General features: G+C 29.1%; 7 protein-coding genes across 7 annotated transcripts; 3 read left to right on the top strand and 4 right to left on the bottom strand.

Moving 5' to 3' along the window:
* Window positions 1–21: 21 nt before the first annotated feature.
* FG379_002194 (ARF GAP-like zinc finger-containing) lies at window positions 22–1245 on the bottom strand (the record flags this gene model as incomplete). Its single annotated transcript, XM_067328063.1, has 1 exon — window positions 22–1245. The coding sequence occupies one exon, from the start codon at window positions 1243–1245 to the stop codon at window positions 22–24; it is 1224 nt and encodes a 407-aa protein (XP_067183602.1).
* Window positions 1246–1877: 632 nt separating this feature from the next.
* Window positions 1878–3710, bottom strand: FG379_002195 (heat shock Pfj2; the record flags this gene model as incomplete). The annotated part of the gene is made up of 1 exon (XM_067328064.1): window positions 1878–3710. The coding sequence occupies one exon, from the start codon at window positions 3708–3710 to the stop codon at window positions 1878–1880; it is 1833 nt and encodes a 610-aa protein (XP_067183603.1).
* Window positions 3711–4744: 1034 nt separating this feature from the next.
* FG379_002196 (Sc6p-like) lies at window positions 4745–5863 on the bottom strand (the record flags this gene model as incomplete). The annotated part of the gene is made up of 1 exon (XM_067328065.1): window positions 4745–5863. The coding sequence occupies one exon, from the start codon at window positions 5861–5863 to the stop codon at window positions 4745–4747; it is 1119 nt and encodes a 372-aa protein (XP_067183604.1).
* Window positions 5864–7408: 1545 nt separating this feature from the next.
* On the top strand, window positions 7409–8424 carry FG379_002198 (uncharacterized protein; the record flags this gene model as incomplete). Its single annotated transcript, XM_067328067.1, has 2 exons — window positions 7409–7416; window positions 7539–8424. The coding sequence occupies 2 exons, from the start codon at window positions 7409–7411 to the stop codon at window positions 8422–8424; spliced, it is 894 nt and encodes a 297-aa protein (XP_067183606.1).
* A 160-nt stretch (window positions 8425–8584) lies between these two features.
* FG379_002199 (glucose-phosphate isomerase) lies at window positions 8585–10288 on the bottom strand (the record flags this gene model as incomplete). Its single annotated transcript, XM_067328068.1, has 1 exon — window positions 8585–10288. One exon carries the CDS (start codon window positions 10286–10288, stop codon window positions 8585–8587), a length of 1704 nt encoding a protein of 567 aa, XP_067183607.1.
* An 889-nt stretch (window positions 10289–11177) lies between these two features.
* On the top strand, window positions 11178–12302 carry FG379_002200 (kinase p46 g22; the record flags this gene model as incomplete). The annotated part of the gene is made up of 1 exon (XM_067328069.1): window positions 11178–12302. The coding sequence occupies one exon, from the start codon at window positions 11178–11180 to the stop codon at window positions 12300–12302; it is 1125 nt and encodes a 374-aa protein (XP_067183608.1).
* A 370-nt stretch (window positions 12303–12672) lies between these two features.
* On the top strand, window positions 12673–13958 carry FG379_002201 (replication factor C subunit 5; the record flags this gene model as incomplete). The annotated part of the gene is made up of 3 exons (XM_067328070.1): window positions 12673–12873; window positions 13017–13592; window positions 13698–13958. 3 exons carry the CDS (start codon window positions 12673–12675, stop codon window positions 13956–13958), a joined length of 1038 nt encoding a protein of 345 aa, XP_067183609.1.
* Between the last annotated feature and the right edge of the window lie 35 nt (window positions 13959–13993).

Raw genomic sequence — 13993 nt, forward strand, 5'->3', positions numbered from 1 at the left:
CAATGGGAGAAAAAACAGAATTCACTTTTTTGTAATGCCTTTTTTAAAGTTTTTTGGTTCCCAGTCATCATCTAGATCGTCTCCTTTCCAAAGATCAATATTTTTAACGTTTTCAGGAAGTTTTGAGGAATTCGCAGTTTGATTACTGTTTGTAATGACAGTATTTATCATTGATTTTTCAGTTAAATTGCGTACTTCACTGCTATTATTATTAATAGAAAATTTGTCAACTTTATTTTTTTGAATATTAGATGATGAATTATTATTTAACACTGAACTTGAAGAAGTGGTTTTTTTTGGTGTTGTGTTTGAGTCGCCACTATTATAACTGGTATTACCATCAATATCATTGTGAAACATATTAAAATCACCAAAATTATTTGTATCGATTGCGGCTGTAATGGCATCATTTACACCTGATATTCCTGTTTGTATTGTATTATTCAACCACTGAGCGGAATTTTGAACAGTAGAAGCAGTATCGGACCAAAATTTTTCATCTTGCACTTTTTCCACAACAGCTCTTCCTTTTTCTTCAATAAAATGTCCTCCTGCTTTAACTGAATCTATTGCAGTTTCAATAATACCATGTTCTTGAACACTATTTAATGTATTTTCTGCATAATTTTTAGTATTTGAAATTACCTTCATTCCGAAAGAGGTTAAACTGCCAAATATACCACCAATTGTACCATTATTCGATCCTATATTTCTATTTAACAAATTCGCATATTTATTATCATTATTGCTTGATCCACTCAAATCACTACTGTAGCTATTTGTGAATGACCTTGAGGATGGAATTGCATTATTTTTACTTGAATTATTTGATTCATGTACGTGTTCAAGACAACCAACAGAAATAGATGGTTTAGGTTTAGGAGTGTTACCCTCACACAAATCTTTAAGCATTGTTCTATAATAAGATGCTATTACGGTATTATATTTTCTTTTTATATCACTGCCTGCTAAACCATATTCCTTAAATATATCGTTTAATTTAGAATTTCCACCCAATTCCATCATCTTCATTTGTTTTTCTGTCCATGTATCCATTGTTATTGATCTTATAAAACTAATATGAACTCCTAAACTTCTATGAATTCCACTGCATGTTAAGCATATTAAACATCCATGAGATACTGATGCCCATTGTGGATGAGCAGCACCACAATCTAAACATTTATTATTAAGTGGATCCGCTTCCTTGATTTTTTTAAAAAACTGTTGAGTTTCTGTATTCATTATCCCTTTTTTTATATAGTTTGCTATTTATAATAATCTCTGTATTTGTAAATCTTGATAGCCCTTAATATTCGTACTTATACAGTCAAATTTAATTAATCTTTTTGTTTAAGTCACCACTATTTCCTAAGTATTATTGTTAGTTCTAATTATATTTTTTACCCTATATATATTAAGAGTACTACTTAAATGTTTCGAAAAAAATGAAAAAAGATAAAAAATTCTAATTCAATATTTTGGATATAAAACTTTACCTACCCTCATAGCTAAATATTTATGTCCGGGAAACTTTTTTCTATAGTTAAAGGTAAAATCGTTTAAATGAACTAAATTTTACGTAAAAAAAGACAAATATAGATAATTAGTGATTAAAGTCAACCCCACAGTAGGAAAACCAACGTTTATTTAGGTGAACTAGAAATCAATCAAATATTGATCTTTTTTAGACTCCAAAAAAACTATTTGGATAGTGATGAGAAAAAATAATAGTAATTTATGTGCATGCATATATATATATATATATATATATATATATATGGGATAGTATCTATTTGTAGATTTAAGTTACTACTAGTGTCACTTGTATAATTATGAAATAAATCGACAACATACACACGTATGTATCAATATAACTATAGTTCATCTTTATAATGGGAATTATGATATTTATGATGACTTTGATAATGTTCATATTCTTCAGAATCACTATATTCATCATGTTCGTGTTCATCATATTCAACATCTGCATCCTCTTCAGAATCATTTGTTTCACTACTTGGAACAGGAATTTCAATATTCTTAGGTATATTTGAGGATAGTGTCCTAGAACCGTCTAATAGTCCATCGATAATTTCTGAGATGAAGGAAAAATCGCTAAATACTTGATATTTTCTTCTTTTGGGTCTGTATATAACGATACAATGCTCATTTATTTGTTCGCATTTAAATGTATCGATAAAAACATTATTTTTACCATTTTTAATTGCAGATATCCAAAAGAAATTGATAGGATCATTTCTATATTTAAAAGAGAGATCCTCATAGTTCTTACTAATTCGAAAATTGTCTTTTTGAATAACCCAGAGAACACAAAATCTTGAATCTGAGCTACTACAATAACCTTCAGAGTTATAGACAGAGTAAGTCAGTTCTCTTACTTTGCTTTTTTTAGTTTCAATTATATCTTGTTGTTTCTTAGCTCTAAATGAACCAACTATTCTACTTAATGTTAATGTTATAACATCACTTGATATAGTATTTATTTGAAACCATTCTCCAGAAGAAACTGTAATAAGTGATTTAGATTCATTCAGTTCTTCAATTGAAAGAATATATGGTGGGTTACTTGGTTTTGAGTTTTTCATATGAGGATTCGAATAAAAAATATCTTTCAACCAAGAATCATTAACGGATACAATTGCTAGATTAAGTCTATTTTGAAAATCCTTTGCAATTTTTTTTAATAATGGCGAAGATGAATATTTATTTGTAAATAATACGGCCTTAGGTATATGCTTTCCTAATTTTAACCATTGATTTGTTTGCTGTATACTAGTAAGTCTAATTGAATAATCAGGAATTTTATCAGTTACCCATTTACCTAAATTTGATTCGGTATATGGATTAGTTATACCTTTTGTATTGTAAACAATACTAGTATTTTTGCCTTTTATAAACATAGCAATATGTGGATATCTTTCTACGTCATAACTTTGACATAACTTATAATGAGTATCACAGTTTAATGCTGCAAATTTTATATCATATTGTGACATAATTTTAGCTACATTATTATAATTTTGTACTATTTGTTTACAAGGACCACAACCAGGTCTATAAAAATTAATTACCATTATCCACTCTCTAGACTTTATTTTTTCTTTAATATCAGTTATTGACATCGTCGATAATTCAGTAACGTGTTTGGAATCTGTGTATAAATTGTTAAATGAACTTCCTTGTGATTCAAAATGAGTATTCTGTCTATTTCCTTGTTTAAATCCTGCATTACCTCCGAATCCACCAAAGTGAAATGTATTGCCATTTGAACTAAATTTAAACCCACCAAAATCGCCGAAGCCACCAAAGCCACTAAAGTCACCAAAACCACCAAAACCACCAAAACCTCCAAAACCACCATCACTAAATCCACCGTCTGATTTTAAACCCTCTTCGCCGAATGCATCATACTTTTTTCTTGTTTCTGGATTTATCAAAGTTTCATATGCATTTGCAACTTCCATAAATTTCTCCTTCTCAGCTGGATTCTTATCTGGGTGGTATTTCAAACTCAATTTCCTATAAGCCTTTTTGATTTGAGAATCATTTGCATTTCTAGGTATTCCCAATATTTTATAATAATCTTTTCCGGCAATAACTGGTATTACAAGTAATATAGTCAGCGCAGTTATTAATAATGAAACATTTAAACAAATAGATCCAACTTTATTGAAAACCTTCAACATTATGAATTATTTAATTATATATTCTTATTAATTAATTTTAAGTATTAGTCAAATTAATAATATAATACTTTCCTAGCAATATTACAGTTGAATAATTTGATATTACATTTAAGAGTTGTGAGAAAATAGACAAAGATATTAATATTTATAAATTCTTTTATTTGTTTTATTAATGTATTGACAATGTATAAACCTATTTTTTCTCCTTAAGGTATTTGATTCTTTATTTCTTATTACTTTGAATAAGTGGGAAAAATATTTAATAACAAATAAATCTTATTTTGTTACAATATGAAAGAAGTTTTGAATCTAATTAATTTTTAAATCCAGCCCTACTTTATATGAATTTATTTATTAATTCCTTTCTTTTCTAGTTCTGTTATTTTTATCTTGCTTATCCTTAATAAACTTCTACATAATAAAGCAGTTACCGCCCTCTTGGTACCACCCCACCTAACAAATTAGCATCACAGGCGCGCTATATCCGATCAACTGAAATGCAACACAAGGAGCCACACAGACGGTGAGAATGCAGGTATAAGGAAAGTTGGGAAACATAAGTCGCAGAGGTTAACATTTAATATTTATATCCTTAAACTAATTATGGAGAACAAATGAAGAGTATGTGGTGAAATTGGTATTAACATTAATATATATATGACTAATTTTGTTTAATCAAAACAATAAGTGGTGAACAAAACCCATATGTATCAACCTGAGTATTTCATTTCATCATTTATTCATTTCCTTTTTCTTGACCTTTTTTTGCTTGTTACATTAAACAAATTAATTATACACAGTCTCGTAATAAGTTCCAATATTAACAACCAATATCATCTTGTTATTAACTCCTAATCCACATTTAAATAAACAAAACTAAAGTAAAAGATCTAAATGAATATTTAATCATAAATAACTTATTTTGCACTACTTTTCTTACTCTATAAGTATTCGATATTTGAAATTAACCCAGTACAGTTAGAAATTATCTATTTTTTCTCTTGGAATTTAAAAGTTTTACCCCGAATAATAAATCATTCTCTTCTTCCATTGTTCCTGTTTCTTCCCCTTCTATTATTATTTCTATAACTACCCCTAGGCCTCACAAATGAAGTACCAAATGTCTCTTTATCAATCATTTTTTGTTTCTCTCTTAAAGCCTTCATTTGTGGATCAGATGAACCTTGAACCCTTTTAGATCTATCTGGATCTAGTGTTTCACACGAAATACTATCGAAAAATCCGGATACTTTATTATAACCACCAACTTTTAAAGTATTTCCTGACTCACTAGAGTTTTCACCTGAAGCATTATTCGATTCCTTATTTGTGACACCATTCATTGAGCTTTCATTATCTACTCCACTTTCGGAAACTCCTATTTTGATCTCATTTAATTTCTCGTCAACAGCTAAATCTTTGCCAAATGTTTTCTCAAATTTCTTATTTTGTTCAGAAAAGTCAAATTCCGTATCAAGTTCCGCTTTGAGAGCTTGATTTACTTTTGCTTTAAGTTCCCCGACAACAAAAGACCTCTGATGATGACCGCCACTACCTCTATAGTTAGAGTTGTTACCACTCCTATAGTTATTTCTGCCACTAGATCCCGTATTTCTTTGTCTACCTCTCGTATTGTCGCTTCTATATCTATTTCTTCCATTAGGTGCAGGATTGTTTTTTGATTTTCCAGAATTACTATTTGCAGAACTACCAAACTGAATCTTGTTGCCATTACTAAGTGTATTATTCGGCAATTTTGACGATTCAGTGTTGTTTTTAACACTAGCATTGCTTCTCGAATTATTGTTATTTTGTTGAACAGTTTGATTCTTATTGTTATTTAAGGTTTTGCCACCACCTTCCGTTATTGAAATAATTGCAGGATCGTGAGGAATGTTTACATGATTCTTTGTTTTTTCTTCAACGGGTTGGCATACTGCTAAGTCTGTGATGTCACTACCTCTAAACACAATCATTTCAAAAACAGTGGAAGAAGCAGGAGTTGGTTCTCCATTTTCGTTGTTCTCGAAATATCTGACGTCTTTTAGTGTTATTGTTGATTTATCAACATCTATTGAATGAAGTACGCCCTCATATCTTCTGCTATTTCTGGATATAATTGTTATTTTACTACCAATATATTCATGAACCATCTTCAAATATTTTTCTCTTATTTAAAAAAGAAAAAAATTAATTAGAAAAACTAGTGTAAAACCGTCAATATTCGTCCTCTATTAATATATTTTATTTATTATTTCTATAATAATAATAATATTTAATAGACGAATATTACTATCTTCTCACTTGAAAAAAAAGCACTTGTTATTCAATAAATTTTTTTTCACAAAGATCTTATTATTACATTCAAGTGTATATTGTAGGAGATACTTTCTTCCCTTTATTTAGTTTACTTGGTCTATTTCTTCCCAATATAAGGGAGAGAAAGTAAAAAGAAAAAAAAATAATTGTTAACAAAATTAAAGAAAAGTTCTCTTACCTTTATTACACAGATAATTTCATATACTTGTATATATTTATATTAATTTTTTTGTAATTAATACTGTATTTACTGTTGATTATTGCCACTTTTATATATAATGTATAATTAATATGGCCTATTTAACATTCAAATATATTAGTGTTAATTTAGGGCTATAATTAAAATATAAAAAAAGACATATACTTATATTGATAATTAATAATAATGATCAATGGTTAATTATAGAATAAATATTGTAATATTAGTTATTATTTTTTAATCTGTTTATTTTACTAATACAAATTGGTCGTATTGTAATTGGTACCTCTTTTTTTGGCGGGAAACATCTGCGGGATTTATCATTTTAAAAATATTTTATTCATTACTAAATTGTGGGGATTTTTATTATTTGCATGTTGATTCGGTATTTAAAAATTTACATAAAAATAATTGAAAGATGATTGAAGCACCTTGGCAGAATTAATGTTTAGTGCAACAGTATAATAGATACAGACCATAGTAATATTTGATACAACAGTTTCTATCTTAAATAGATTAGTTCATAGTTGTACCAAGGAAATACTTGCTAGTTCAATGTATACTTAATAATGAGTGTCATTTAAATATTATATGCACATTGTCAGTGTTTCTCGTGTTTAATTTAAATTATTAATTTTGTTTGCCCAAATAGTTTTGTTTTAATGTATACAATTATTTGCTGGTATTTCCATAAAATCTAATACAGATTTAAAATGTTCACAATATTAATGTTTATTAAGAAAACACTTTCATTTTTTGCTACTACCTTACTTTCCTTCACCTTGATTTAACCTAATTTTATTGGCGGTAATTTTGAACTGTGAATCTAAAAATAAGCAATTCAATATTAAAAAAGGATTATTTGATATTGAAGCATTTAAAATATATAGATAAATAAAACGTATTAATATTTAGCTATACTCTGAGATTGAGATTACTATATGAAATGTTTTTAGTACTCATCATTGAATTAGTTAAATATTTTGAATAAGTAATTTATATGTGCAATAAAATATAGAATTTAATTTTAAGTTTATTTGAAAAAAAGATAAACGAGTGAATAATTGTGAGTATTTTATTTTTGTAATGACAATACTGAAGTTTAATATAATTTTATTTAATGTACTTATTACATGTTTGCTTTATGGCGAAATAAATTCAACGTAAGTGCAATTTTAGTATGGATAAGTAAATTATAGTTGATTTAAATGACGAATAGACTCAAATTACATTTATCATCAATAATTTACTTATTTTTTTACAATTGTATTATTATTGACGTAATATTAAATGCATTAATTTTTATTTAGGGATATAAGTAACTATAATGAATATAATGCCGAGTTAAATGATTTAGATTTACAGATGGAAGAAATGTTAAATAATATTGAGAATGAAAAAAGTAGTGATATATTATCAGGAAAAAAAAGGGATAAAATCGTTTCAGAAGATTCTTTTGTGAAATTTGACACAAGGAAAATGATACATTTTAATATAGAGGATGTAACATTTAGTAACACCACAAAAAGATATAACATTGAAAAGATAAAGTACCATCGTATTGTTAAAAGTGGCATTAAATATGCAGAGTATTCGCTTCGCCTTGCTAATAAACAAAAGGAAACGATATTTTCATTATCAGAATTTAACAGAAAAAGGAAAAAATATCAGAATTCGGAAAGATTTACAGCTTCATCAAGTATAATTGCAAGTGTAACAATGTTAAAATCAATACTATATAGAGAAATACCCACGAATACAAAATGGGCATATATGATATTTTTACCACTAATACTTTCAAATTATTTTGAAGTTTATAATAATATGAAGAAAAATTCAAAATTACCAAAAGGAATTTTTGGCAAGGCGATGCTGAGAAGGAAAAATGAGGCACTACAACGTTTAAATAAAAGTTTGTTAGGGTTGACAAGACATGTCAATAAATTAAATAGAGACGGTACATGTGACTACAATATAAAGGCAACATTATTCTGGAAATTTATTGAACCTCTTATTATTACTCCTGCTCACGGATCAATTACAACAGACATCATTAAAAAACCCAAGAATGCGAGTAGTGAGTACCTGAAGGAGGTAATCAGTATTCTTAGATCTAAAAAATACAAGCTTGCAGTGGATCAGAGCAAATCGAAAGATGACTTCTACTATTACGTCAAACACGACTTAGAATTTTAAGTTATTGAATTGCAGCCACAAGGTAAATCATACTGTAAAGTATCACATTTAAACTACCAAAGGGACACAAGGAGAAAATACATATTGACGAAAGTGGTTGATAGAATCATTACTATTGAATACACACTCAGATTCACTCCTTATCAAAAATAACTAGAACTTATACATTATTTTGCGGTGAATTCTTAATGTAAAAGTCTATCATTCTTCTTGTTGGTCCGGGCAACTTATCTTCCTTAATGCTTAATTCATCCGGTGAGGCATTAGTCCTTTTAAGTGAAATTATATTTCTTACATCTTTAGCCAACACTTTACCTAATTCAACACCGTATTGATCAAAACTATTTATGTTTAGAATGTAACCCTCTACAGCGGTTCTGTGCTCATACAATGCTAACAATTGTCCAAGGTAGAACGCATTACAAACTGGGAGTAAAATAGAAATTGAAGAACGATTACCTTGAAAAATGCGATGTGGGATAAGCATTTCAGGGCATTCTTCATGATTTAATTCTCTCTGACTTTTACCAATAGCCAAAGCATCTGGCTGAGCGAAAAAGTTTGACATTAATTCATCGTGATTAGATATTGGCTCACTCAGCAATTGGGAATCACATTGAGAATTAACAAATCCGATAAATTCACAATTAGTTATATTGCGTCCTTGATGTAATAGCTGATAAAAGCTGTGTTGTGCGTTTGTTCCTGGTTCGCCAAAATAAATAGCTCCCGTTTGTATTTTGTCCTGCAGCATGACGCCATTGATTGAGGAGCTTTTACCATTACTTTCCATTGTCAATTGTTGTACATGAGCTGGAAATCTGCATAGAGCTTGACAATATGGCAAGAGAGCAACGCACTCCTTGTTCATAAACACTGCATTATATATTCCAATTAAACCCAGTATAACCGGTAAATTCTTACTTACTGGTGCATTCTCAAAGTGTTGATCCATCTCCCAGCATCCATCCAGAAAATCCTGAATAATATTAACACCAAAATGTATTGATAATGGCAACAAACCAACGGCACTGCAAACTGAAAATCTTCCACCCACCCAGTCCCAAAATCCAAATACATTATCTACAGGAACACCAAAATCTGATGTCGCTTTAATATTCGTACTTACTGCAGCTAAATGCTTACTTACAGCCGCTTCAGTTCTTAATGTTTTATGTAACCAATCCTTAATTGTTTTTGCATTTATTATTGTTTCCGTTGTTGTAAATGTTTTACTTACAATAATGACTAGTGTCGTTTCTGGGTGTAAGCCTTCGGTAGCTCTTTTTATATCTATAGGGTCTACGTTAGCTAAAAAACGTAATCTCCTCCCGGATGAAGACTCTGATCCTTCTTCTGTAGTTCTTAGTGCCTCATATAAAAATTCTGGTCCCAAATAACTTCCACCTATTCCTATGCATATTACATCTTTGAGCATTTTCCCAGTAGAACCTAATAATTCACCTTTTCTGATTGCGTTCGCAAACTTAAATATTCTTCTATTGACTTCATTTACGTCACTTAATACATTTTGACCTGAATTTAATATTATTGGAATTGAGCTTTTAGAGCGTAATGCTGTATGTAAAACACTTCTATTTTCTGTTGTATTCATTATTTCTCCTCTAATTTGCTGTTTTACTTTGTTCATTAAATCAGTTTCAGTTGCTAATTGAATTAATAACTTAAAACCTTCCTCATCTAAATGTTGTCTCGTAAAATCCATCATTATATCGTTATAGTTCACATATAAACATGAGTTTCTAACCTCATTTTTTAAAAGATCACGTAAATGTATGCATTTTTGTCTTTTTGCATACTCTTGGAGTCTTGTAAATGATGGTAATTCACACAACTCTGGCATCTCTTTATTTATTTATAAACACTAATACCTAAATTTACTACTATCTTAGATTTTTGGAGATTGTTTTAGATTAAAAGAGAGGATAGTTTTTTTTCGTATATATTGCTTATTAAAATTTAGCAAATAATGTATTTTAATATTAATATGTTGTTATGTAAAACTTAGTGAATACTCCGCTTTAAATGAAGAAAGTATAACTAAAACTTCAATTTGTAAGTATAACGAATAAACATATATTACTCGACTCTTTTCTTTTAGACAATAGTAATATTACGTTCTATTCATCTTCAGTCTCTCATTAATTTGTATTTATTTTTTCTATTTTGCCTGCACTCTTCGCATCTATGCTGTTCTTTCCCCCTTTTCCCGTAAATAATAACCTGTAATAATAATTATTAAAGTTAATATAATTATTTTAATTATACATTATTTATTTCTTAAGTAAATAAATTATTTGCACCTTTTGCTTTTTTATTAAACATCAAATAGGCGCCACAACGCATCAATCAAAATATGTATTTGGCGGGATAAATTCGGAATATGTGGGGAAGGTATTAAGCAAATTTTACCTGCAAAACACTAGTTAAAGATAAAGAAAAATTTCGTGTAAAAAAGGATTAAACTTCATTGCAAAATTACATCAATTATCATTAATATTATTTATTTAGCCAATTATTTTCTTAATTCTTTAATATTTGTTTGGTATTTTGATTTTACACTGGTTAATAGCATTCATTATTAAATATCTTTAAATAAACTTATAAAAAAAGGATTTTCAAATTAATATTACGTGATTTACGAGTTGTAATGTTTACATAAAAAAGAAACAAATTATATCTCACATTTGATATAACTATAAATTTTCTTATTGAGTACAAAATATTTTAAAATGTCTGAATCTAAAACTATTGTTGGGGGAGTAGAAAACGATGTTGGCAATAGGACCTGTTTCAATAGTGATAAAAATAATAGAGATATATTGAATAGTAGTAATAACAGTAGCAATGCAGCTGATATAAAAATGACAACTGCGAGAGTGATGAAAAGAAATTCCCCTTATTTGCGTGCACCAAGAATGTATTCGATTTCTGACTTGGCATTAGCTTGTCCTTTACATTGTCCAGAGTTGAGTATATCAGATTTTGATATTGGAAGAAGGTTGGGGAGTGGGCAGTTTGGCTCGGTTTATTTGGCGAGAGAAAGAAGGACGAAATATATTGTTGCACTAAAAGCTTTAAGAAAGAAGAATTTGGTTAAGAGCGGTATGGAAGTTCAAGTAAGAAGAGAAATTGAAATACAAGCTCATTTAAAGCATGTTAATATACTACAATTATATGCGTGGTTTGAAGATAAAAGTAGAATATGGTTAGTTATTGAAATTGCTCCTGGAGGTGAATTATATGAAAAACTTTGTACAGATGGTCCCTTAAAAGAATACCAAGTTGCAAGCTATATGAAAATGATGATTGAGGCGATTCAGTGTTGTCATAAAAAACACGTTATACATAGGGACATTAAACCGGAAAATATTTTAATAGGTGTTGATGGTCAACTAAAGTTGGCTGACTTTGGTTGGTCCTCGCATATCAATAATAACAAGAGCAGAAGAAGAACTTTTTGTGGCACTTATGACTATCTTCCACCAGAAATAACAAGAAAACAAGAATATGGACCGGAGGTTGATATTTGGTCTTTGGGTGTTTTATGTTATGAGCTCATTAAAGGTGAACCGCCATTCCCTTCGAATCAGGGACATAATGTGCAGTACTACCTCATACAAAATAAACAGCCAGAATACTCCCCACACTGGTCCCCTATTTTAATTGGTTTTATGCATGCTGCACTTCAAAAGTTACCACAAAATAGAATAACAATTTCAGATATGCTTAAGCATCCATTTATTGTTAAGTATACTTGTGGAGAAAAGATACCACAAGAAATTTCTAATCTAGATGACAAATCAGAATGCAAACTAAATAATAATGAAAATTACAACTTGAATACCAATAATTAAGAAAATTGATTAAGTATTTCGTTAATAGGTTATTATATAAATGTATTATTGTCGTTATTGTGCCTATTAATATTTACATTAAGTTTATTATATTTATGATTTATTCTTGTTCAAAGTTGCTTGATTCTATACGCTGGCGCCACAATTTTTTCCGCAACTATGTACCCAACACGATTATTTTTTTTCTTTTTAATAATTTGATATTGCTGCCGTTTTTAACGAGCGTTTGCCTGCAAATATATATATCTAATATTCTAGGTTATTACATTCGCTCTTTATTTGAATTCAGATAAAGTAAATAGCATAACTTTTTTTACTTTGTCACTTTGATTGTTATTTTAATATTAACATTTTAACTGGCTCACAGATAATGCTTTGGGTAGACAAATATCAACCACGTTACCTAAAAGAATTAAAATGTCACAAAGACATAAATAAACTACTGGAAAAAATAATTAAGGGTTCAAATGGTAGTATTCCACACTTACTTTTTTATGGGCCCTCAGGAGGAGGAAAAAAAACGAGAATATCGTCTATTTTACATGAAATATTTGGAGATTCTGTGGGAAAGGTATGTTAAATTAATATTTTTACAATATATGATTAATTTTATTATTGAATAAATTATTCGCACATGCATTCATTAACTACTATCATTAAATGAATATTAAAATTTGAAATTACTTTATTTTCATTTTTAATATTATCAAATAGATCAAGGCAGACATGATCAAACCAGAAGGTACGAATTCTGAATTTGTTTTATGCCAAAGTCCGCATCATATGCAAATAAGTGCACCTGATTTAGGAACAAAAGATGGTGTTGTTACTCAGTATTTAATTAAACAATTAAGCTCTCAAATAGGAGCAGGCTCCTTTTTTTCAAAAGGCCCAAATTATAGGGTCTTTACTATATTGGAGGCAGATTCTCTGTCAATGAGAGCTCAAGCTGGATTAAGAAGGACTATGGAAAAATACTCAGCTAACAGTAGATTAATTTTACATTGTGAACAACTTTCAACCATAATACCTCCATTAAGAAGTAGATGTTTATGTATTAGAATCCCACTTCCATCACAAGAAGAAATTATGGATATACTTAAATTCATATCAATATCGGAAAACTTAAACGTTTCTAATGAATATTTACAACAAATTGTACACGAGTCTGAACTTAATCTTAGGAGAGCAATACTATTATTCGAAACTGCTTATACGAAATCATTTTCAATTTCCCCTAGCAATATGAAATTGCCATGGCAAAGAGTGTGTAATGATATTGCTGTAAATGTAAGTTTATTTGAAAATAAACAAAATAATCAACAAATTCGTTTTTTTTTAAATTGTTATTTCGTTAATTATAATTTAATTAAACACTTACTATCTTTTTTACAGATAATTAAAAATCCACACCCTAAAACATTACTGGATACAAGAGAACCTTTATATGATTTACTTTGCAGTTGCATTCCTGCCGATCTTATTTTACTCACTTTAACAAAACAATTTCTTGGGATAGTTTCATCAAACATACATCCTATCATTATTCACGCTGCTTCTCACTATGCACACACAATAAAACTAGGTAACAAAGATATTTGGCATCTTGAGGCGTTTCTTGCTCAAGTTATGAATGTCTACAAACATTCAAAGTGAATCGATACGAGTATTAAGTGATATTAGACTCGAAT

The sequence above is a fragment of the Cryptosporidium bovis genome, assembly GCF_009768925.1.
Source record: "Cryptosporidium bovis isolate 45015 chromosome Unknown contig_3, whole genome shotgun sequence".
Lineage (NCBI taxonomy): Eukaryota > Apicomplexa > Conoidasida > Eucoccidiorida > Cryptosporidiidae > Cryptosporidium > Cryptosporidium bovis.